General features: G+C 37.6%; 1 protein-coding gene and 1 long non-coding RNA gene across 4 annotated transcripts in view; both read right to left on the bottom strand.

The window, feature by feature from the left end:
• Positions 1–3684: 3684 nt before the first annotated feature.
• LOC116731001 (uncharacterized) lies at positions 3685–5318 on the bottom strand. Of its 2 annotated transcripts, none has more exons than XR_004341453.1 (3): positions 5278–5318; positions 4942–5109; positions 3685–3747 (listed from the first exon to the last, which is right to left on the bottom strand). It is a non-coding gene; the product is annotated as an uncharacterized LOC116731001 (long non-coding RNA). The 2 variants fall into 2 exon arrangements; XR_004341454.1 differs by lacking the exon at positions 5278–5318 and adding an exon at positions 5195–5230.
• Positions 5319–5480: 162 nt separating this feature from the next.
• Positions 5481–24795, bottom strand: part of LOC116730869 (gastrula zinc finger protein XlCGF57.1-like) — a 39110-nt gene continuing 19795 nt past the window's right edge. For both annotated transcript variants that reach the window (XM_032580407.1, XM_032580404.1), the window contains one exon: positions 5481–5809. In XM_032580407.1, the coding sequence (XP_032436298.1) occupies positions 5592–5809 (218 nt within the window). In that variant the 3' untranslated portion in view covers positions 5481–5591. The remainder of the gene's footprint in view (positions 5810–24795) is intronic.

Below are 24795 nucleotides of genomic sequence, written 5' to 3' on the forward strand. Positions count from 1 at the left end.
GAAAGATGGTTGATAGATATGTGCAGCAGAATAAATAAATTACCCCTAGGGAAATGCATGTATGTGCAGAGCCACTGTAGATAGGGCTATACAAGTGCGAATTGAAGAGGAACACTGTACAAATGTTGGGATGGTACAGTAAGGTATGGATAGAGGGGAAGGAAAGACTGGTCTTTGGGAAGAGTTCAATAAGGTGACCGCTGTAGGAAAGAAGTGGTTTCTGAACCTGCTTGTGTTAGTCTGCAAACTGCGTAAATGGTAGAGCCTGGGGGAGGAGCAGAAAAGAGTATGGCCCGATGAGAGGAGTCTGAGAAAATCTTACATGCCTGGTGCTGGCATCTCTTCTTGTGGACCTCCTGTGATTGCCTGTCAGCAATTCCCTCTCAGCTTAGTGCTCTTTTAAGGTTCCCACTCAGTTCTCAAAAATTAAATGTTGAACATGGGTCAATACTCATTAAAACCTCAAAGTAATCAAAAGTAATCAAAAGTAATTAGTTACATTACTTTTTAAAAGTAATCGAAAAAGTTACACTACAATTACATTTTAAACAAGGTAACTTGTAACTGTAACGGATTACATTTTTAAAGTAACTTACCCAACACTGGCAGCAGTGGCTTGTTGACTGAACTTTTATAGGATGTTTGGTTTGACAAACAATCGCCACTACAATTTATTTATTACAAATTATTACATTTCACAGCTACTAACACACTATTATTGTTTCATGCTGCTTGCTTTACTAACCTTGCGCTGCATTGTTCACATTTCTGTTTTCAAAAGTAAGTTTGATTAGTTAAAGGAGGAAAAGCCATAAAAGGTCATTTTATTTCTACATCAATAAGCCATTTTCACAGCGTAATTGTGATTCCTGCGTTCATTTACCGGTTAACACAACATTTATACGGGAAAAGAACATTTACTAAAATGATCCTCATACAGAAAGGTGCAGACATTTAGACCTTAACCTGCATCCAAACGCTGGTGGTTCCTACCTATTCGGTGTAAGATTATCTGGGGCCTCCGGGAGAAATCCAGCAGTCTGCGATGATCATCCATCTCTTCCTCCGACTTGACGATGATTTCTTTAAACTCTGTGAATGTTTCTTCAGCAGCAGTTAACGGCTCGTTGATAAACTCGTTTAGAGAAACAGTCGAACATTCAACCAAACAGACCATGCGCCATTTTCTTTGTTTTCTTCTTCTTTGGGATTTTATGACTGTCGTTCATTCATCTCATTGCATTACCGCCACCTTGTGGATCTTACGATCATCACATCTAAAGATTTCTCATACAGTGCCAGTTCTCTTTGAAAACGTAAAATCTTTTCTTCCACTTTATCTAAATAAAACAAATACAAATTAGTATTCCAGTTTTCCACAATCCAAGTTATATTGTTTCTGATTCGTATCTCCCATCCCGCAACATGTTTCACAGTTCTCACTCCACCAGATCAGAACCTTTCCTATAGTTTCCGTATATCCACAATGATCGCTGCTGCTTTGTTCGGAGTTACCGCTGGTTCCGCCCATCCTGTGGCTTATTGAGAGCCGATCAGCACCGGCTTGTTCACTGAATTGTGCGGTGCTGGTGGTCGAGTGTAAAAGACTTTTACCGGTTTTATCTATTTGATTTTTCTACCGGTATTTTAATAATAGTTTGTATTTTTTTCTTTTTTAGCTCTGAGGATTGAAGGTGGTGCGTTTGGCCCAGATGGTGGCGCCCCCTGTTGCTGTGGCTGTCCCGTGATCAACATAAATCGATTGAGGGAAATCCAAGAGTGTGTGACGTCACGGTGTTTGGTGATTCTTTGCTCGGGAGCCTCCGATCCAGAACCTGTCAGCACCTACCGCCAAGCCTCGGCAACTCAGCTTAGTTTTTCCTAACTTCTTCTCATCTACATAGAGTATTATTTAATTTTACTGTTTTTATTTTAATAAATTATTATAACTTTGAAACAGTGTCTATTGCAATTCACTCTAAATTTCCCCTCTCGCTGCTCCTCTTTTTATTCAGACTTGGGAAACCCTAGTTACAGAAGTTAACAGCTGCTAGAAAAAGCAAATTAAAGTAAGATAAATGAGTACATATGAAAATAAGAAATTTAAAATCTAACAAATAGCTAAAAATTGTAATTTATACCAGGTGAGTCTTTCTCCCCTACAATGTGGACCGGTACCAGTACTGGACTGATTCTGATCCTTCAAATGATTTAACATAACTTAGAAGTTGATGTAAAAATAATGTTTGTTTTAGCCACAAAATGATTATGCTCAGCAGCAAACAACAAATCACCAACTACAGCATAGAGCAGCTCATCCATGTAGCAGCTATGTAGCCTGACGTAAAAACATTTTGCTAGACAATGTCAAACATTGAGAAGTTTAAGTTATTGTTATCAAACCTTATCAAACACGGAGTTTTGAAGCCAAAAATACCTGAGAAATATACAGAGCCAACCATGAGAATCAACTCGTTTAAAGTTTAAACTCAGGTTCACACAAACACAAAGACCCTATAAATGTTGGGCTGTTGAACTGGACCATTCAAGCTAATTTTCTATTAGCAGCTTTACAAATCTTTACATGACATTACCAAGACACATTAAAACAAACCTTTATCTTGGCTTTTTTCTATTCCTTTCTTTTCTCCCTCCTGAAGGATAAGTCCTTTTTGGAGACATTGTTTTGCTGACTTGTCTTCTGACCGGAGCTTTTCACGTTTGGATGAGGCTCATGTTACCAGCGAAGCGTGCGGTACCTACCGCGGCCACCAGGGGCCGCCAAGAGCATATTGTTTCTTTCTATCAATAAAAAAATAATTTCTACATACATTATCAAATATATATATTGTAAAAACAAACCACTAATAGTGACATTGTGTGGTTTTGATATTATGACAGAAATTATTACTAAGAAAAATAAATAAAATCAGCTCCACTGAGGGGGCCCCCTAGTGGCCCTGGGGCCCTAGTGGCTGCTTAGTTTGCTTGCCTTGTGCCGGCTCTGGCAATCAAAGCAGGAAAGAAATTAATTTGTGGTGAATCTTGCATTTTCCTTAAAGTACAAATCCATTTTATTTCATTTGAAAAGATTTTAATCAGAGTAAAACTGGTTAATATAATTTGAAAGAAAACTCAATCTCATTTTACTTTAAAGACAAAACTATCACAAATACTTTTTTGCAGATTTAAAAAAAAACCACTCAATTCTGTACATTCTAGTTTGATTTTAAAAACTTTTAAAATAAACCCCAACACTCTCTATGGTACAGAATAATACAAATCAATCCCTCAAGTCCAATCATGTGAGAATGTTCTGGAAGGGAGTCCATGTCCGGTCAAACTCTGTTAATGCATGAAATAGTCAGTGGGCCCCCAAGCCTCTTCATCTATCAGCATCAGTACTGGCACTCCTCAGGGCTGTGTGCTGAGCCCTCTGCTCTTCATGTTGTACACACACAACATACAGTTTGACATAAACAGTATGTTAATACAATAACATACAGTTTATCATTATGTTTATTGATACAGAATATACCAAAAAAAACAAGAAAGCATCTCTGAAGGAAAATGTGTCATGGTTGCACATCTCCAAGTATCCAAATGAATACATTTAACAAATACAACAATTTTCAGCTTTATAGACATGAAACCCCTCCAGTCTTTCATTCTAGTTTTAAACCAAATCAGTTCTATAGTGAACCTCAACATAGAACATGTATGGAAAATACTTCTACTGCTTTTCACCTGTGTGAATCCTCATGTGCTGAGTTAAATTACTTTTGACAAAAACTTTTCCACAGTTCACACATGAAAACGGCTTTTCACCTGTGTGAATCCTCATGTGATGAGTAAAATTATTTTTGACTAAAACTTTTTCCACAGTTCACACATGAAAACGGCTTTTCACCTGTGTGAGTCATCATGTGCCGAGTTATATCCTGTTTTTGACTAAAACTTTTTCCACAGTTCACACATGAAAACGGCTTTTCACCTGTGTGAATCATCATGTGCCGAGTTAAATCCTGTTTTTGACTAAAATTTTTCCACAGTTCACACATGAAAACGGCTTTTCACCATTATAAATCATCATGTGCCGAGTTAAATTCCGTTTTACACTAAAACTTTTTCCACAGTTCACACATGAAAACGGCTTTTCACCTGTGTGAGTCATCATGTGCCGAGTGATATCCTGTTTTTGACTAAAACTTTTTCCACAGTTCACACATGAAAACGGCTTTTCACCTGTGTGAGTCATCATGTGCCGAGTTAAATCCTGTTTTAGACTAAAACTTTTTCCACAGTTCACACATGAAAACGGCTTTTCACCAGTGTGAATACTCATGTGATGAGTAAAATGTTGTTTTCGACTAAAACTTTTTCCACAGTTCACACATGAAAACGGCTTTTCACCTGTGTGAATCCTCATGTGCAGAGTTCAATTATGTTTTCGACTAAAACTTTTTCCACAGTTCACACATGAAAACGGCTTTTCACCTGTGTGAATCATCATGTGCCGAGTTAAAACCTGTTTGTGACTAAAACTTTTTCCACAGTTCACACATGAAAAAGGCTTTTCACCCATATGAGTTCTCATATGAGCATCAAACACAGATTTGAAAGACAAACGCTTTTTACAGATGTCACATGAGAAAGGTTTTCTTCTTTCCTGATTTTGGTTCTCAGCTTCAGCAGCTTCCTGGAAGATGACTTGGTTCCTGTTTGGTTCTGATTCAGTTTGGTCTGTTTGCACATCAACAGGAACCACCATGCAGGTATCAGTCTCCTGTTTTAATCCAATCTGTTCTTCAGCCTGACTGCAGTAAACTTCTTTCTCTTCCACTTTTATCTGATGATCTTCTGGCTCTTCCTGTTCTTGTTTCACCTGCACAGGTTCTAACTCCTCCTGGTCCAGAGTGGATCTCCTCTCCTGCTTTTCACCTGTGTGACGCCTCAAGTGGTGAATTAAACTCACCTTGTGACGAAAACTTTCTCCACAGGTCACACATGAAAACGGCTTTTCACCTGTGTGACGCCTCATGTGGAGAGTCAAACTATCTTTGCGACTAAAGATTTTTCCACAGTTCATACATGTATATGGCTTTTCACCTGTGTGAATCCTCATGTGATGAGTAAAATGATGTTTTTTGACTAAAACTTTTTCCACAGTTCACACATGAAAACGGCTTTTCACCTGTGTGAATCCTCATGTGCAGAGTTAAATCCTGTTTTTGACTAAAACATTTTCCACAGTTCACACATGAAACGGCTTTTCACCTGTGTGAATCATCATGTGCCGAGTTAAAATCCGTTTTACACCAAAACTTTTTCCACAGGTCACACATGAAAACGGCTTTTCACCCGTATGAGTTCTCATATGAGCATCAAACACAGATTTGAAAGACAAACGCTTTTTACAGATGTCACGATGAGAAAGGTTTTCTTCTTTCCTGATTTTGGTTCTCAGCTTCAGCAGCTCCCTGGAAGATGACTTGGTTCCTGTTTGGTTCTGATTCAGTGTGGTCTGTTTGCTCATCAACAGGAACCACCATGCAGGTATCAGTCTCCTGTTTTAATCCAATCTCTGTTCTTCAGCCCGACTGCAGTAAACTTTCTTTCTCTTCCACTTTTATCTGATGATCTTCTGGCTCTTCCTGTTCTTGTTTCACCTGCACAGGTTCTAACTCCTCCTGGTCCAGAGTGGATCTCCTCTCCTGCTTTTCACCTGTGTGACGCCTCAAGTGGTGAATTAAACTCACCTTGTGACGAAAACTTTCTCCACAGGTCACACATGAAAACGGCTTTTCACCTGTGTGACGCCTCATGTGGAGAGTCAAACTATCTTTGCGACTAAAGATTTTTTCCACAGTTCATACATGTATATGGCTTTTCACCTGTGTGAATCCTCATGTGATGAGTAAAATGATGTTTTTGACTAAAACTTTTTCCACAGTTCACACATGAAAACGGCTTTTCACCTGTGTGAATCCTCATGTGCAGAGTTAAATCCTGTTTTTGACTAAAACATTTTCCACAGTTCACACATGAAAACGGCTTTTCACCTGTGTGAATCATCATGTGCCGAGTTAAAATCCGTTTTACACTAAAACTTTTTCCACAGGTCACACATGAAAACGGCTTTTCACCCGTATGAGTTCTCATATGAGCATCAAACACAGATTTGAAAGACAAACGCTTTTTACAGATGTCACATGAGAAAGGTTTTCTTCTTTCCTGATTTTGGTTCTCAGCTTCAGCAGCTCCCTGGAAGATGACTTGGTTCCTGTTTGGTTCTGATTCAGTGTGGTCTGTTTGCTCATCAACAGGAACCACCATGCAGGTATCAGTCTCCTGTTTAATCCAATCTGTTCTTCAGCCCGACTGCAGTAAACGTCTTTCTCTTCCACTTTTATCTGATGATCTTCTGGCTCTTCCTGTTCTTGTTTCACCTGCACAGGTTCTAACTCCTCCTGGTCCAGAGTGGATCTCCTCTCCTGGTTATAAACGTTACACTTCAGGAAATCTGGAAAAGAAAACAGAGAAAAAGAGTAATTGTTAACTTTACTGAAGTAAATAGGAGAAATTGTTCATTGTTTGAAACAGCAAGGAACAAAAAAAAACACACAAAAAAACCCCACTTGAAAATTCAAGAGCGCAGACAGAGATACAGATCAGTCGATATATCCAGCTGACATTTGGAGAATTCTCAAGTGAACAGATGTAAAAATATATTTTATTTATTACAAAATTAATTGTAGTCGGGATCATTGTTCATATTTAACAGTAAAATTTATTATTTCAAGATATTTATTTCTATTACTTTGAATTATATTAAAATTTTATTGTAGTCCACTTTATATTTTTATGGTTTATTTATAAACATGAGTTTATTTGTTATTAACTTTTCTAAGTTAGACATTAAGAACTGTGGGTCCATTTTCTGTAAGTATAGGGACTGGTATAGGACCAGCATGCACTGGGTTGGGCCTGTTGGTTTTGACCAGAGCAGGAGAGGAAACAATGAAAAGTAGTGATGGTGAGATGAAGCTTCATGAAGCCCTGAGGAACTCCATCCAATCATTCGACTCATGAGCCGATGCACCGCGGTGCTTCATTTGCTCTACTGTGACATCAACTGGACAATATATGTAAAATAGGCAACGTGAAAACAACACGAAGCTTTACAATGAATAAACAAGTTTAAAATGTTTGTGATTCTGATACATAAATTCCGATTAATCTGGTTGTATGAAACAATGGCTGGATCCAAAAGAAAACTAGAAAAAAAAAAGAAAAGAGGGTTGTGATTGGCTTGTTACTCGCTATGTCACCAGGGACAACGATTTATTACTAAAAAATAAAAACTTTAACTGCTCAGGTTTAGGTGAGTTCTCTGTCTTACCCGCTTCATTACTCAACACATCACTAATGTAAAGTTTGCTCTCTGTTATTTGCTTGTCAAACTGGGAGAAATAAACTATAAAAGCAATCTTCAAGTTTTTTGAACTTCTTTTACCTTCGTACGAAGCATCACCTCAGTGCAGCAGTCAGTGTTGGGTAGTAACGGATTACATGTAACGACGTTACGTAATTTAATTACAAAAAAAGAGTAACTAATTCGTTACAGTTACAATGAGAAAATATGTAATTCAGATACAGTTACTTCCGAAAATATTAAGAATTACAAATTTAGTTACATTTTTTAAAAAATATGAACAAAAACCTTTGCGAAATATGTGATGATATTTTTATTGCTTTGCGCCCTATATCGCCGTTTCCCGCTACGGCTCCTTGTCTCTATCATATTTGCCAGCCGCAATGCCACTCTGATGTTCCATCCTGTGCTGGCGGAGCCTCCTGGAGGAACAGCAAGCGAGCGGACGGTTCCATTTCAGCTCAAGCAGCGCATCAAAAATGACAACCTTCCAGCACTGGAAATATAAGGAGCATTTCATTTACATATGTGAAAATGGCTCAAATTTAACCGTGCAGTGCAAGAAGTGTTTGCCGGCTATCAAGAACTTGTCCACGTCGAAGCAATCTATGTCAAACCTGAGGAACATTTAGAGGTAAGTGCAACTCACTGATAGACGAAGCGTATTGTTTTACGAATATATTGACTGTTTGGTGTTGATGCATGACAAACGTTGGAATCTATTCTTTCCCATGAGACATTGTATGCAATGTGCCAGTGTTATGGTTTTCATGATGAACATAAAGTAAACTAGAAAATTCCTGAAGAAATTTAACGGGGGCCTGCCAAAGTGTGCCCGTCGGTTTGGACCCAGCGTTCTGATGCTAAACATTAGCATCAATGCTAAGCTTAGCTAAATAGTAGTCATTAGCTTGTGGAATTTTATCACTTGCTTTGCAAGTCAGTCACTGCTCTCCTTATGTATTGCTATGGGCAGGCCCCAATTAATGCTACTTTGAACATATAATTATTAATCATAGTATATTTTTCTTCTATCTTTTTTTCTCTCTTTTCAGAGGAAGCATCCAGGCGTTCTTCTGAAAGGCACGTTTAGTCCATCTGATACTCGGGACCCCATCGTCCATCTTAATTCTTGATGCACTGTATTGTGCCGTGTTTAATTTTACAAGCAAGGGTGTGCAAAGAAAAAATCACGAAAAATAAAATGTGATGTAAAAGTCTTACTTTGCTTATTTATTACTAAACTAGAGCACTTCATTGTCATTGCACATGTATGAAGTAATGAAATGCAGTTTGGCATCTAATCAAGTGCAACGTGTGCAGATTGTACAGCATGCAGTATTTAGAGATAAAATGCAGTTATTCACAGCTAGGGTAAGGAAAGATGGTTGATAGATATGTGCAGCAGAATAAATAAAATACCCCGAGGGAAATGCATGTATGTGCAGAGCCACTGTAGATAGGGCTATACAAGTGCGAATTGAAGAGGAACACTGTACAAATGTTGGGATGGTACAGTAAGGTATGGATAGAGGGGAAGGAAAGACTGGTCTTTGGGAAGAGTTCAATAAGGTGACCGCTGTAGGAAAGAAGTGGTTTCTGAACCTGCTTGTGTTAGTCTGCAAACTGCGTAAATGGTAGAGCCTGGGGGAGGAGCAGAAAGAGTATGGCCCGATGAGAGGAGTCTGAGAAAATCTTACATGCCTGGTGCTGGCATCTCTTCTTGTGGACCTCCTGTGATTGCCTGTCAGCAATTCCCTCTCAGCTTAGTGCTCTTTTAAGGTTCCCACTCAGTTCTCAAAAATTAAATGTTGAACATGGGTCAATACTCATTAAAACCTCAAAGTAATCAAAAAGTAATCAAAAGTAATTAGTTACATTACTTTTTAAAAGTAATTGAAAAAGTTACACTACAATTACATTTTAAACAAGGTAACTTGTAACTGTAACGGATTACATTTTTAAAGTAAACTTACCCAACACTGGCAGCAGTGGCTTGTTGACTGAACTTTTATAGGTGTTTGGTTTGACAAACAATCGCCACTACAATTTATTTATTACAAATTATTACATTTTACAGCTACTAACACACTATTATTGTTTCATGCTGTTTGCTTTACTAACCTTGCGCTGCATTGTTCACATTTCTCCTGTTTTCAAAAGTAAGTTTGATTAGTTAAAGGAGGAAAAGCCATAAAAGGTCATTTTATTTCTACATCAATAAGCCATTTTCACAGCGTAATTGTGATTCCTGCGTTCATTTACCGGTTAACAAAACATTTATACGGGAAAAGAACATTTACTAAATGATCCTCATACAGAAAGGTGCAGACATTTAGACCTTAACCTGCATCCAAACGCTGGTGGTTCCTACCTATTCGGTTGTAAGATTATCTGGGGCCTCCGGGAGAAATCCAGCAGTCTGCGATGATCATCCATCTCTTCCTCCGACTTGACGATGATTTCTTTAAACTCTGTGAATGTTTCTTCAGCAGCAGTTAACGGCTCGTTGATAAACTCGTTTAGAGAAACAGTCGAACATTCAACCAAACAGACCATGCGCCATTTTCTTTGTCTTCTTCTTCTTCTTCTTTGGGATTTTATGACTGTCGTTCATTCATGTCATTGCATTACCGCCACCTTGTGGATCTTACGATCATCACATCTAAAGATTTCTCATACAGTGCCAGTTCTCTTTGAAAGACGTAAAATCTTTTCTTCCACTTTATCTAAATAAAACAAATACAATATTAGTATTCCAGTTTTCCACAAATCCAAAGTTAATATTGTCTTCTGATTCGTATCTCCTACATCCCGCAACATGTTTCACAGTTTTCTTCACTCCACCAGATCAGAACCTTTCCTATAGTTTCCGTATATCCACAATGATCGCTGCTGCTTTGTTCGGAGTTACCGCTGGTTCCGCCCATCCTGTGGCTTATTGAGAGCCGATCAGCACCGGCTTGTTCACTGAATTGTGCGGTGCTGGTGGTCGAGTGTAAAAGACTTTTACTGGTTTTATCTATTTGATTTTTCTACCGGTATTTTAATAATAGTTTGTATTGATTTCTTTTTTTTTTAGCTCTGAGGATTGAAGGTGGTGCGTTTGGCCCAGATGGTGGCGCCCCCTGTTGCTGTGGCTGTCCCGTGATCAACATAAATCGATTGAGGGAAATCCAACGAGTGTGTGACGTCACGGTGTTTGGTGATTCTTTGCTCGGGAGCCTCCGATCCAGAACCTGTCAGCACCTACCGCCAAGCCTCGGCAACTCAGCTTAGTTTTTCCTAACTTCTTCTCATCTACATAGAGGTATTATTTAATTTTACTGTTTTTATTTTAATAAATTATTATAACTTTGAAACAGCGTCTATTGCAATTCACTCTAAATTTCCCCTCTCGCTGCTCCTCTTTTTATTCAGACTTGGGAAACCCTAGTTACAGAAGTTAACAGCTGCTAGAAAAAGCAAATTAAAGTAAGATAAATGAGTACATATGAAAATAAGATATTAAAAATCTAACAAATAGCTAAAAATGCAATTTATACCAGGTGAGTCTTTCTCCTCTACAGTGAACAGGTGTTTATGCCGAGAAATGCATGCCTGCCAAAAATTGCATGCCCTGTCGCGGGAGCGCGCATCGCTCTAAACTCTCGCATATTGATGAGAAAACGGACTGAAATATGACCGATGAGGAAATTTTTGAAGATATTCGTAACATTATCACGTTTCTTAATCATGTAAGACATAAAACGGTGGGTTTTATTTCGCAGATTAATTGAAATAAATACGGTTTTTATAGCTTTATTGACACATATGAGTCGAACGTTTTTCAGTCAGCGTCTGATGAAAATGTTCTCCGCAGATGGTTTGAAATTCCCCGATTTTTCTTTTAACACAATGGCTTAAAGCATTACAAAACAGAAGCCCGTTATGTAGAACATTTTATATCATCCTTTACTGTCTAGTCTATTAATGTAGGGGGGATCCATTTTAATTTCTGAGCCAGCCAATATTTGTATCCCCTGTCTATTGTCCTGTTGATATGAAACTTACAGAAGTAGCTCAGAGAACAAGTGTCATTACGTAGAAAAGGTAAAATCCCTCTTAACTCTTTATTTCTCCATTTTAGCAGGGGATGCGTTTTTGGCAAAGCCTATTATTAGCCTGCCAAAATATGCATGCCCTCTCTATTTTCCTCAAATATTATCCTATTGATATGAAACTTATACCAGCAATTCATAGAACAAGTGTGATTATGTAGAAAAAGTTATTCCACTCTTAACTTTTTATTTCTCCATTTTAGCAGGGGATGCATTTTACGGCAGAGCCTATTATTAGCCTGCCAAAATATGCATGCCCCCTCTATTTTTCTCAAATATAATCCTATTGATATGAAACTTATACCAGCAATTCATAGAACAAATGTGATTATGTAGAAAAACGTATTCCACTCATAACTCTTTATTTCTCCATTTTAGCAGGAGATGCATTTTTTGGCAAGGTCTATCATTAGCTTGCCAAAATATGCATGCCCCCTCTATTTTTCTCAAATATTATCCTACTGATATGAAATTCATACCAGTAGCTAAGAGGATAAGTGTAATTATGTAGAAAAGGTAAAATCCCTCTTGACTCTTTATTTTTTCAAGCTAGGAGGGGGATGCATTTTTTGGCAATATCGAATTTGAGCCTGCCGATATTTGCATGCCATACCTATTTCCCCCAAATATCATCCTATTGATATAAAACTCATACCAGCAGTTAAGGGAACAAATGTGATTATGTAGATAATGTTATTTCTTTATTATCGCTATTGCAAGGATACTGAAGGAAATAAATCTGACAATGCATCTTTGCTAAATGTAAAGCATGCACAAACCATTTTTATTTTGGTTTAACATAAAATTAAATCACTTTTTTTCATTAATTTCAACAAAAGAATATTCATAACAATAGGTTTCCTTAACTCACTTGGAGAGTCCCAAAAAGATGTGAAGAGGTGCTTGGAAGTAACAAGGTGAGAAAAACAAGAACAATTATTGTTTATTATAATAAAAAATGTCATAATTGGATAACTAGAATGTTAATTTAACATTTTATCCTCTCAACAAGGACATTTATGAGAAGCAAAGGAATGAAAGTGTCAATGTGGAAATGTGAAACAGTATAACATGCCATCCAGCAAGATGTGGTTTCATGTGGTACGTTTGCCCTTAAAGTAAGTGCTGTTTAAATATATATATACTGTATATATATATATATATATATATATATATATATACATGGATGCACATGGTCCTCCAGAATGGTTCGGTAGTCCTTGGCAGTGACGCGCCCATCTAGCACAAGTATGGGGCCAAGGGAATGCCATGATATGGCAGCCCAAACCATCACTGATCCACCCCCATGCTTCACTCTGGGCATGCAACAGTCTGGGTGGTACGCTTCCTTGGGGCTTCTCCACACCGTAACTCTCCCGGATGTGGGGAAAACAGTAAAGGTGGACTCATCAGAGAACAATACATGTTTCATATTGTCCACAGCCCAAGATTTGCGCTTCTCGCACCATTGAAACCGACGTTTGGCATTGGCACGAGTGACCAAAGGTTTGGCTATAGCAGCCCGGCCGTGTATATTGACCCTGTGGAGCTCCTGACGGACAGTTTTGGTGGAAACAGGAGAGTTGAGGTGCACATTTAATTCTGCCGTGATTTGGGCAGAACAGCTGCTAGAAGAAGCTAATTAAAGTAAGATAAATGAGTACATATGAAAATAAGAAATTTAAAATCTAACAAATAGCTAAAAATGCAATTTATACCAGGTGAGTCTTTCTCCCCTACAATGTGGACCGGTACCAGTACTGGACTGATTCTGAGCCTTCAAATGATTCTAACATAACTTAGAAGTTGATGTAAAAATAATGTTTGTTTTGGCCACAAAATGATTATGCTCAGCAGCAAACAACAAATCACCAACTACAGCATAGAGCAGCTCATCCATGTAGCAGCTATGTAGCCTGACGTAAAAACATTTTGCTAGACAATGTCAAACATTGAGAAGTTTAAGTTATTGTTATCAAACCTTATCAAACACGGAGTTTTGAAGCCAAAAATACCTCAGAAATATACAGAGCCAACCATGAGAATCAACTCGTTTAAAGTTTAAACTCAGGTTCACACAAACACAAAGACCCTATAAATGTTGGGCTGTTGAACTGGACCATTCAAGCTAATTTTCTGTTAGCAGCTTTACAAATCTTTTACATGACATTACCAAGACACATTAAAACAAACCTTTATCTTGGCTTTTTTCTATTCTTCCTCTTTTCTCCCTCCCTGAAGGATAAGTCCTTTTTGGAGACATTGTTTTGCTGACTTGTCTTCTGACCGGAGCTTTTCACGTTTGGATGAGGCTCATGTTACCAGCGAAGCGTGCGGTACCTACCGCGGCCACCAGGGGCCGCCAAGAGCAATTTTTTCTTTCTATCAATAAAATAATAATTTCTACATACAATAATGTCAGGTCTAAATACCTATTAGACAATTTAAACAAACACAGGAAAGACAAGAGAGTTAGATTCTTTGTTTCTCGCGAGGAGAGCAGACAGAGATGTGCTTTCAGTTACAAATCTCCAAACGCTCTGAAACACATCTGACCGCTCCTCTCTTTTTATTACTTTCAGAAACCCTCGTACATTGGGCGCTTGCAACTTCTCAAAGGGAGGGGGAAAACAATTCATCACTAGTTGCAGCGCTAATGACATTCACTATTTAGACACATGTTATCTACACTCTAAATCCTTCTACTCCAGTCGAGTTCCAGACACGGCCGGCGTTGAGTAAAACAAGTTGTATATCACACAGGAGAGCAGAGTTTATTGCTGGGCAATAAACTCTGCTAGAAGAGTTGTCTCCGCTATCTCCCAGGCTTTGCTGCTGGATCTCAAGGAAGTCACAGGAAGGAATCAAAGTTATTTAACACACAGAAACATTACATAAATAGAAGAAAAAGAGAAAAAGCATATAAGTAAACAATGTAACTTCAAGGCTACATGATACAACGAATATTTGATAATTACTAAAAATACAATTTATCCAACATCTCCCCCCTGTTTATCACATATTGTTCCATATCTCATATCCCTCCAAAAACAGCCACTTCAAATGATTTTCAGCTGGGAGTTCATTTTTTGGAAAGCAAACATGTTTACACTCAGGGGTCATACCCAGTCCAAAAGCCAGGATCTGGATACCTGTCAGAAGAATCCTCATCAGAGTATTCTTTGTCAACATCAGATTTTTTCTCTAATAAAGGATACATCTGTGCCATCTGGTCCTCCATGGGTGAAATCGCTGTGGTAATGAGACGGTTAAACAAAGAACGCAGGCACAGAACAAAACAACATCCACACAAAGTCAAAATTGCAGCAAAAACTGCAATTGATACTAAGACAGAGGACACAAGGTTTCTATACTTCCCAAAGGCATCCATCCATGCATCCCACATGGAAGTATCCACTCCAGAGTATTCCTTCATTTTGCCATTAAGGGTACGGAGCCCTGTAATGGCCTTCGTCAAGCTCCCATCAGCCGCTGTATTGTTTGGCAAAAATGTGCAACACTTTTCTCCAAAAATCATGCACACCCCTCCTTTCTCAGCCAGCAGCATGTCAAGAGCTATGCGGTTCTGAAAAGCCATCAGTGAAGTAGTAGCCAGCTGTTCATGCACTGCCTCGAAACCAGCCTGTGTCCAGTTGCCCAGTTTTTGCACGTTGTAATGGATGTAATTTATTCTGTCTACGTTTTTGTTAATCGTGCACCACCAACAAATTGTAGATTCAAAACCAGCCCCAACCTGATCAACTAACTTATATTCATCAGGCACTCCACGGGGGATTCCGATGGCATCGATGTATGTCGGATCAGTATCTGTATTTTTCCATGTCACTTCACGTTTCTGTAAGTGTTGCCTCTTCTGAAACAAAACAACAACAAAAGCTCAAAATGTGCTGCAGTTTTACAGTTTACGTTTATCATCAAAACAATGAATATCAGTGTGAATTAACAGTCCAGTTTAAATTACTTTTATAGAACAAACTAGATCTTACTGGTTATTTGTCTAAAACATTCTACATGCGTTCCTTAAACAAAATTTCAAAAGAGTTAAACCTGGAGAAATTATCCCTTTCACTTTTATGTGTAACACAGATCAAACATGTTCTTCAAAAATTTTTGTTTAAGTAATATAAGTTTTAGTAGTCTAATTAAGTAATATAAAAGATAAACCCATAACATATTCTCCCCCCTGATGATGCATTACCTGCTAATGCATCACAATTTCTACTACTTTAAATAACGATGTTGATGAAACAGGTTTATTATGTTCCCTGAGAAATTCTACCAAATTTAATGCTGCCTTTTTCCCAAAAGGTAAACTTTTCAAAACAAACAGAACAATTTATTTTAGCATGCTTTAAATCTTCAAGATTACTATTTTCCCAAAATATTTGACATTACAGTTGTAAAACTCATTATTTCATGTTACTGTTATGATTTTCAAATAATTCATTTTACAAACTTCTCAAAAATGTTCACTAGCGTTTGACAAGGCATGTTTACCAATTAAGACTCTGTGAAGGTTATGCATAAACCAGCCAGAGAGACGTTGGAGAAAATTTAAAATATAGTCGACAAAGAAAATCCAAAAATGATAAATTGGGCCCAAACTAAAGTCAACATAACAAAGTACAATTCAGGTGGTAACAGAACAAACTCAAGCATAAACTGACCTAACAAACAAGACATGAGGGGAACTTAAATAGTGGCTGATCAGACCATTAACACACACTAGGGTGTAATTAAACACACAAAAACCTAACAAATACTGGTCAGAATATTACCAAATCTACAAATGAAAGAAATTAAACTAAAGACCAAATTTCCCCCTCCCCTGGTGAACGGGTCCAGAGGAAACTGGTAAGTCAAAAGAAAGAAATTAATTTGTTATATTTAACAAAATAGACAAAGAACTGACACAAATAGCTAACTAAAGAGTCAGACTAATGAAAACAAATTTAAAGATAAAAATCTAAACTACTCACTACTCAATATATAAAGTAATATGAAAGGAAAACAGAAAATCATTACCAAGAGTATCTGTGTGTGACAGTCAGGACAGCTGTCACATACTCAGTGTTTGGATGCTAAAAACTTATATTTAACATTTTCCCCATTATTCCTTGCTCACTATGTATTTGCTTCTTTAAACTATCTACTCTAAAGAGAAAATGTTTCAGTAAATCTAGGAAACCAAACTGCATCAAAATCCTGCCTTATGTGATGGTAAAGACTCTCTAAAATTAATTAAATCCTTATATTTTTAGATTTCACAATTTATATTTTAAAGTCACTACACTAATCTGAGCAACCTCTATTGTCAGATCACAAAACAAACCCTTAAGCCTACCATAAAACCCCTCCCTCACCTCTCAGAGGGACCGACTTTATGGCAGGAAAGAGAGCCAATAAGGATCTGCAGGAGGAACTCTCAATTCTTTTACTACTTTATTTTGCACTTGAATCATCAGATATGTTTTAGTTTCATCTAATTTTAATGTGAACTTAAAAACCTTTTTGGGGTACCTTTTGTAATGCATTAAAAGTTCTTAAAAAGAAATAAATCCATAAATAGTGTAATGTTAATGTATCTGTCCTACCATCCCCCCTGTTGAGACATGCGAAAACGCCATGGCTCAATATTGCAGCCCACCTATACAAGTTTTTTGGCAAGATAGGCTTATTTGCAGGTCACTTATAGATTTGATCTTCTATTTTTTTTTTCTCCATTTTTAATCCAAAGATCTTTTCCATTTTCAGGACTCAATTGTTGCATGTCTTTTAGGATCTTTTTCATACATTAGTTTGCGAAAAAGGAGCCACTATTACTGCATGATTAGGCACTCAGTTTCGACAATAGTTAGTTAACCCCAGAAAAGACATCATCTGTTGTTTTTTGTTTGCGGATTTGGTGCCTGGAGAATCGTTGTTTTTCTATCCTCCATTATGGTCCGCCCTCCTGCACTTAAATTATGACCCAAATATTTTACTTGTTCTTTACACAGTTGGAGTTTATTTTTATTGACCTTATGACCTTCCTCAGCTAGATGTCTTAGAAGTGCTAAAGTGTCTTGTTTACAGATTTCCATATTTGGAGATGCTAATAAAACATCATCTACATACAACAAGACCTGGCTCCCTCCTGGAGGTTGAAATGTTGACATGCTTGCACTCATCTCTTGAGAATAAATTGTAGGGCTCTCACAGTAGCCCTGGGGCAGCCTGGTGTATGTGTACCTGTTCCCTTCAAAAGTAAATGCAAACCAAAATTGACTCTCCTTATCTACTGGTATTGAGAAAAAGGCATTACTGATGTCTACGACCGTAAATACTTTGGCATCTGATCTAAGAGAGTTTAACAATGTATGTGGATCAGGTACACACGGTGCTCTTTGAATGACGGCATTATTTACTGCTTGTAAATTTTGAACCATGCGCCATCCAACAGAAGGTGGTTGTTTTTTTAACAGGAAAAATAGGAGTGTTACATGGAGAATTTTCACACTGCACTATGACTCCTGCCTCAATAAGGTCTTTAATTACTGGTTTTATACCCTCCTGTGCATCTGTTTTTAAAGGATATTGCTTAACTTTTGGTCTAAACTCTGTTTTGGGTCTAATTTGCACTGGCAAAGCTTCCTTCACAAGACCCACGTCTGTGGGTCCCTTTGACCATAATTTATCAGGAACGTCTTTTAAAAGAACTTCCTCTTCTTCTGTAAGTAACATTTGTCAGTTTTGTTTGGAATACAAATGTTGTCCCTTTTGCACCCCTGTTGTCCAGAACAAAGCTTTTCTAGTTAAACCAGTAGAAGCACTAGTTTCTATGTTTGAGGAAGTAGTTACCCAATCGGTAGCTGCTTCTCCTTCCTCAACAAGATTACCTAATTGATTCCACTGTTCATTTCTTTGTTTAAACAGAGATACATGCGGGGAGGTCCACATTCTGTCTAAAGATTTTAAATCATCAGGAAGAGCGACAGCTGCAACGGCTGTGTGTTTTGTATCTGTATACAGATAGGTCACTGTGATTTTAGCTGGAGTGACCTTGTTGAGCCTGTCTTCATAATTCTTGTCAGGCCCAGCCGCATTTTTGAACCAAAGAATTATGTGTAAGTTGTCTGGAGGCATTTGATCCTGGGGGGCAGAGATGGCTCCCTTTTTTATTTCTGACTGCCTTTTAACCGCTATGTGCCCATCAGTGGTTGGAATCAAAGCTAATCCTAGCTATATAAGGCCATCTCTGCCTAATAAGTTTACTGGGCATTCTGCCATCATTCATGAAAAGAGTCATTTCTGGTCTTACACTATCCATAGATAATAAATCCTGTAGATTTAATTGGACCTCTTCACTCTCTAAACTTTCTGATTCTAGTCATGCTGACTGATCTATGTATTTTTCTGGGCAATATCTGGCTATGTGTCCTTCTTTCCCACAACACCAACATCCTCCTAAATAGCGTTGTCTGTAGTTCCCTCTTCCCAATCTCCCTCTCTGTCCTCTGGGGTTCTGACCTCTACCCCTAAAGCTTCCTCTTCCTCTCCTTTCTTGATAAAATATTTGCTCCTCATCTTGGAAAAAGGTTCCTGAAACCTTTTTCTTTTCTTTTGAGACCTTTTCTACGTGTATAGCGTGGTTAATGTATTCATCTAAAATCCCAGTTCTCAATCTCATGTAATGTTGATGCATTCTCAGGCTGTATTCATCAAATGATTCTTCCTCCTCTTCTCTTTTTTGTGCTAATTCTAACCAAAATTTTACATCCTCATACCCGTCTTTGCGCATTTTCTTTGGGTTTGACTTTGTTTTTTGCTTTATTTTATCCTGTAGTACTGTTAGTTTTTTTGAATTTACACGACTGTCAAAGTTATAGTTTGTTATCCATTTATCTAAATGTTTTATTTTATGCGGATCCTGATTTTCAACATACTTCCAGTCATTTGTTTTGAAACTGTCTGTTGGCTTATTCTTGCTTATACTTTTCCCCATGTTTTTTTTTTATTTTTTTAATAAAATTTGGCCCAGTTTTTTTGACTCCTAGGGAATCCTATAAACTGGAGATCTTTTCAGTAGGCCAGCAATTAAAAATACCTGTAGTGGTAACCCCCGCTTCAACTCTTTCGAGTGGGGGGTTCTTACCTGTGCATCCAAGACAGGTTTGCTGGTTTCAATCCTACTGTTTTATATGAGATAAAACACCAAGTGGTATTTATATCTCCAATCACACACACAAGCACACGTGTTGTTGCGGAATTTAAGCGCCTTGCTTCGCCGGACTCCGCCATCCGTTCCAATTACAATTTTAGTGCCTGATTTAAATATTTTTATTGTTGATTAAATTTTATTATTATATATCGAATTGAGGAAATTTTATTATTTTTATTTTTATCACCTAATTGATTAAATTGTATTATTTTTTATTTTATCGCCTAATTGATTAAATTTTATTATTTTTTATTTTTATCGCCTAATTGATTAAATTTTATTATGTTTATTTTTACCTTCCAATTTATTAAATTTTACTGCAGGTCTGCACCAGGCTCCGTGCGCCTTTTTCCACAAAATTTTGCGCAAGGACTTTGGACGTCCTTCACGGATTTTGTGCCCTATTTTTACCTGTTAGAGTCTAGAATTTCCAGGGTTTTCTTATTCGCGCAATGACCCTCAGTCATTCGCCACACTTTTAAACAAGAATCCACTCACCCTCTGTCGTCCCCTGGAGTCGTCAACCGTCAGATCCCAGCAGGCAGGCCGAGCGCCAGCCCTTTAACAGGTTCTGATAAGTTTCCACTAGGAAACTTGCCGTGCGCACGGTCTTTACTGGAGTCGACCACGCCTGCCGGAATCTGTTCGGTATATTGACATCCGGCTGCGAAGGACCAAATAATGTCAGGTCTAAATACCTATTAGACAATTTAAACAAACACAGGAAAGACAAGAGAGTTAGATTCTTTGTTTCTCGCGAGGAGAGCAGACAGAGATGTGCTTTCAGTTACAAATCTCCAAACGCTCTGAAACACATCTGACCGCTCCTCTCTTTTTATTACTTTCAGAAACCCTCGTACATTGGGCGCTTGCAACTTCTCAAAGGGAGGGGGAAAACAATTCATCACTAGTTGCAGCGCTAATGACATTCACTATTTAGACACATGTTATCTACACTCTAAATCCTTCTACTCCAGTCGAGTTCCAGACACGGCCGGCGTTGAGTAAAACAAGTTGTATATCACACAGGAGAGCAGAGTTTATTGCTAGGCAATAAACTCTGCTAGAAGAGTTGTCTCCGCTATCTCCCAGGCTTTGCTGCTGGATCTCAAGGAAGTCACAGGAAGGAATCAAAGTTATTTAACACACAGAAACATTACTTAAAATAGAAGAAAAAGAGAAAAAGCATATAATTAAACATTATCTAAATGTAACTACAAGGCTACATGATACAACGAATATTTGATAATTACTAAAAATACAATTTATCCAACAATTATCAAATATATATTATTGTAAAAACAAACCACTTAATAGTGAAATTGTGTGGTTTTGATATTATGACAGAAATTATTACTAAGAAAAATAAATAAAATCAGCTCCACTGAGGGGGCCCCCTAGTGGCCCTGGGGCCCTTAGTGGCTGCTTAGTTTGCTATGCCTTGTGCCGGCTCTGGCAATCAAAGCAGGAAAATTAATTTGTGGTGAATCTTGCATTTTCCTTCAAGTACAAATCCATTTTATTTCATTTGAAAAGATTTTAATCAGAGTAAAACTGGTTAATATAATTTGAAAGAAAACTCAATCTCATTTTACTTTAAAGACAAAAATATCACAAATACTTTTTTGCAGATTTTTTAGAAAACACTGAATTCTGTACATTCTAGTTTTGATTTTAAAAACTTTTAAAATAAACCCCACATGCACTCTCTATGGTACAGAATAATACAAATCAATCCCTCAAGTCCAATCATGTGAGAATGTTCTGGAAGGGAGTCCATGTCCGGTCAAACTCTGTTAATGCATGAAATAGTCAGTGGGCCCCCAAGCCTCTTCATCTATCAGCATCAGTACTGGCACTCCTCAGGGCTGTGTGCTGAGCCCTCTGCTCTTCACGTTGTACACACACAACATAAAGTTTGACATAAACAGTAAGTTAACACAATAACATACAGTTCATCATTATTGTTTTTTGATACAGAATATACCAGAAAGAACAAGAAAGCATCTCTGAAGGAAAATGTGTCATGGTTGCACATCTCCAAGTATCCAAATGATCACATTTAACAAATACAACAATTTTCAGCTTTATAGACATGAAACCCCTCCAGTCTTTCATTCTAGTTTTAAACCAAATCAGTTCTATAGTGAACCTCAACATAGAACATGTATGGAAAATACTTCTACTGCTTTTCACCTGTGTGACGCCTCATGTGATGAATTAAATTACCTTTTTGACAAAAACTTTTTCCACAGGTCACACATGAAAACGGCTTTTCATCATTATGAATAATCATGTGTCGAGTTAAATTCCGTTTTACACTAAAACTTTTTCCACAGTTCACACATGAAAACGGCTTTTCACCAGTGTGAGTCATGTGCCGAGTTAAATCCTGTTTTTGACTAAAACTTTTTCCACAGTTCACACATGAAAACGGCTTTTCACCATTATAAATCATCATGTGTCGAGTTAAATCCTGTTTTTGACTAAAACTTTTTCCACAGTTCACACATGAAAACGGCTTTTCATCATTATGAATCATCATGTGTCGAGTTAAATTCCGTTTTACACTAAAACTTTTTCCACAGTTCACACATGAAAACGGCTTTTCACCTGTGAGTCATCATGTGCCGAGTTAAATCCTGTTTTTGACTAAAACTTTTTCCACAGTTCACACATGAAAACGGCTTTTCACCAGTGTGAGTCATGTGCCGAGTTAAATCCTGTTTTTGACGAAAACGTTTTCCACAGTTCACACATGAAAACGGCTTTTCATCATTATGAATCATCATGTGTCGAGTTAAATTCCGTTTTACACTAAAACTTTTTCCACAGTTCACACATGAAAACGGCTTTTCACCAGTGTGAGTCATGTGCCGAGTTAAATCCTGTTTTTGACTAAAACTTTTTCCACAGTTCACACATGAAAACGGCTTTTCACCATTATAAATCATCATGTGTCGAGTTAAATCCTGTTTTTGACTAAAACTTTTTCCACAGTTCACACATGAAAACGGCTTTTCATCATTATGAATCATCATGTGTCGAGTTAAATTCCGTTTTACACTAAAACTTTTTCCACAGTTCACACATGAAAACGGCTTTTCACCTGTGAGTCATCATGTGCCGAGTTAAATCCTGTTTTTGACTAAAACTTTTTCCACAGTTCACACATGAAAAAGGCTTTTCAACAGAGTGAATCCTCATGTGCACAGTTAAATTGTGTTTTAGACTAAAACTTTTTCCACAGTTCACACATGAAAACGGCTTTTCACCAGTGTGAGTCATCATGTGCCGAGTTAAATCCTGTTCTTGACTAAAACTTTTTCCACAGTTCACACATGAAAACGGCTTTTCACCATTATAAATCATCATGTGTCGAGTTAAATCCTGTTTTTGACTAAAACTTTTTCCACAGTTCACACATGAAAACGGCTTTTCACCTGTGAGTCATCATGTGCCGAGTTAAATCCTGTTTTTGACTAAAACTTTTTCCACAGTTCACACATGAAAAAGGCTTTTCACCAGAGTGAATCCTCAAGTGCACAGTTAAATTGTGTTTTAGACTAAAACTTTTTCCACAGTTCACACATGAAAACGGCTTTTCACCTGTGTGAATCCTCATGTGCCGAGTTAAATCCTGTTTTTGACTAAAACTCTTTCCACAGTTCACACATGAAAACAGCTTTTCACCAGTGTGAATCCTCATGTGCTGAGTTAAATTCCGTTTTACACTAAAACTTTTTCCACAGTTCACACATGAAAACGGCTTTTCACCAGTGTGAGTCATGTGCCGAGTTAAATCCTGTTTTTGACTAAAACTTTTTCCACAGTTCACACATGAAAACGGCTTTTCACCATTATAAATCATCATGTGTCGAGTTAAATCCTGTTTTTGACTAAAACTTTTTCCACAGTTCACACATGAAAACGGCTTTTCATCATTATGAATCATCATGTGTCGAGTTAAATTCCGTTTTACACTAAAACTTTTTCCACAGTTCACACATGAAAACGGCTTTTCACCTGTGAGTCATCATGTGCCGAGTTAAATCCTGTTTTTGACTAAAACTTTTTCCACAGTTCACACATGAAAACGGCTTTTCACCAGTGTGAGTCATGTGCCGAGTTAAATCCTGTTTTTGACGAAAACGTTTTCCACAGTTCACACATGAAAACGGCTTTTCATCATTATGAATCATCATGTGTCGAGTTAAATTCCGTTTTACACTAAAACTTTTTCCACAGTTCACACATGAAAACGGCTTTTCACCAGTGTGAGTCATGTGCCGAGTTAAATCCTGTTTTTGACTAAAACTTTTTCCACAGTTCACACATGAAAACGGCTTTTCACCATTATAAATCATCATGTGTCGAGTTAAATCCTGTTTTTGACTAAAACTTTTTCCACAGTTCACACATGAAAACGGCTTTTCATCATTATGAATCATCATGTGTCGAGTTAAATTCCGTTTTACACTAAAACTTTTTCCACAGTTCACACATGAAAACGGCTTTTCACCTGTGAGTCATCATGTGCCGAGTTAAATCCTGTTTTTGACTAAAACTTTTTCCACAGTTCACACATGAAAAAGGCTTTTCAACAGAGTGAATCCTCATGTGCACAGTTAAATTGTGTTTTAGACTAAAACTTTTTCCACAGTTCACACATGAAAACGGCTTTTCACCAGTGTGAGTCATCATGTGCCGAGTTAAATCCTGTTTTTGACTAAAACTTTTTCCACAGTTCACACATGAAAACGGCTTTTCACCATTATAAATCATCATGTGTCGAGTTAAATCCTGTTTTTGACTAAAACTTTTTCCACAGTTCACACATGAAAACGGCTTTTCACCTGTGAGTCATCATGTGCCGAGTTAAATCCTGTTTTTGACTAAAACTTTTTCCACAGTTCACACATGAAAAAGGCTTTTCACCAGAGTGAATCCTCAAGTGCACAGTTAAATTGTGTTTTAGACTAAAACTTTTTCCACAGTTCACACATGAAAACGGCTTTTCACCTGTGTGAATCCTCATG

This window comes from Xiphophorus hellerii, chromosome 13, assembly GCF_003331165.1.
Source record: "Xiphophorus hellerii strain 12219 chromosome 13, Xiphophorus_hellerii-4.1, whole genome shotgun sequence".
Taxonomy (NCBI): Eukaryota; Metazoa; Chordata; class Actinopteri; order Cyprinodontiformes; family Poeciliidae; genus Xiphophorus; species Xiphophorus hellerii.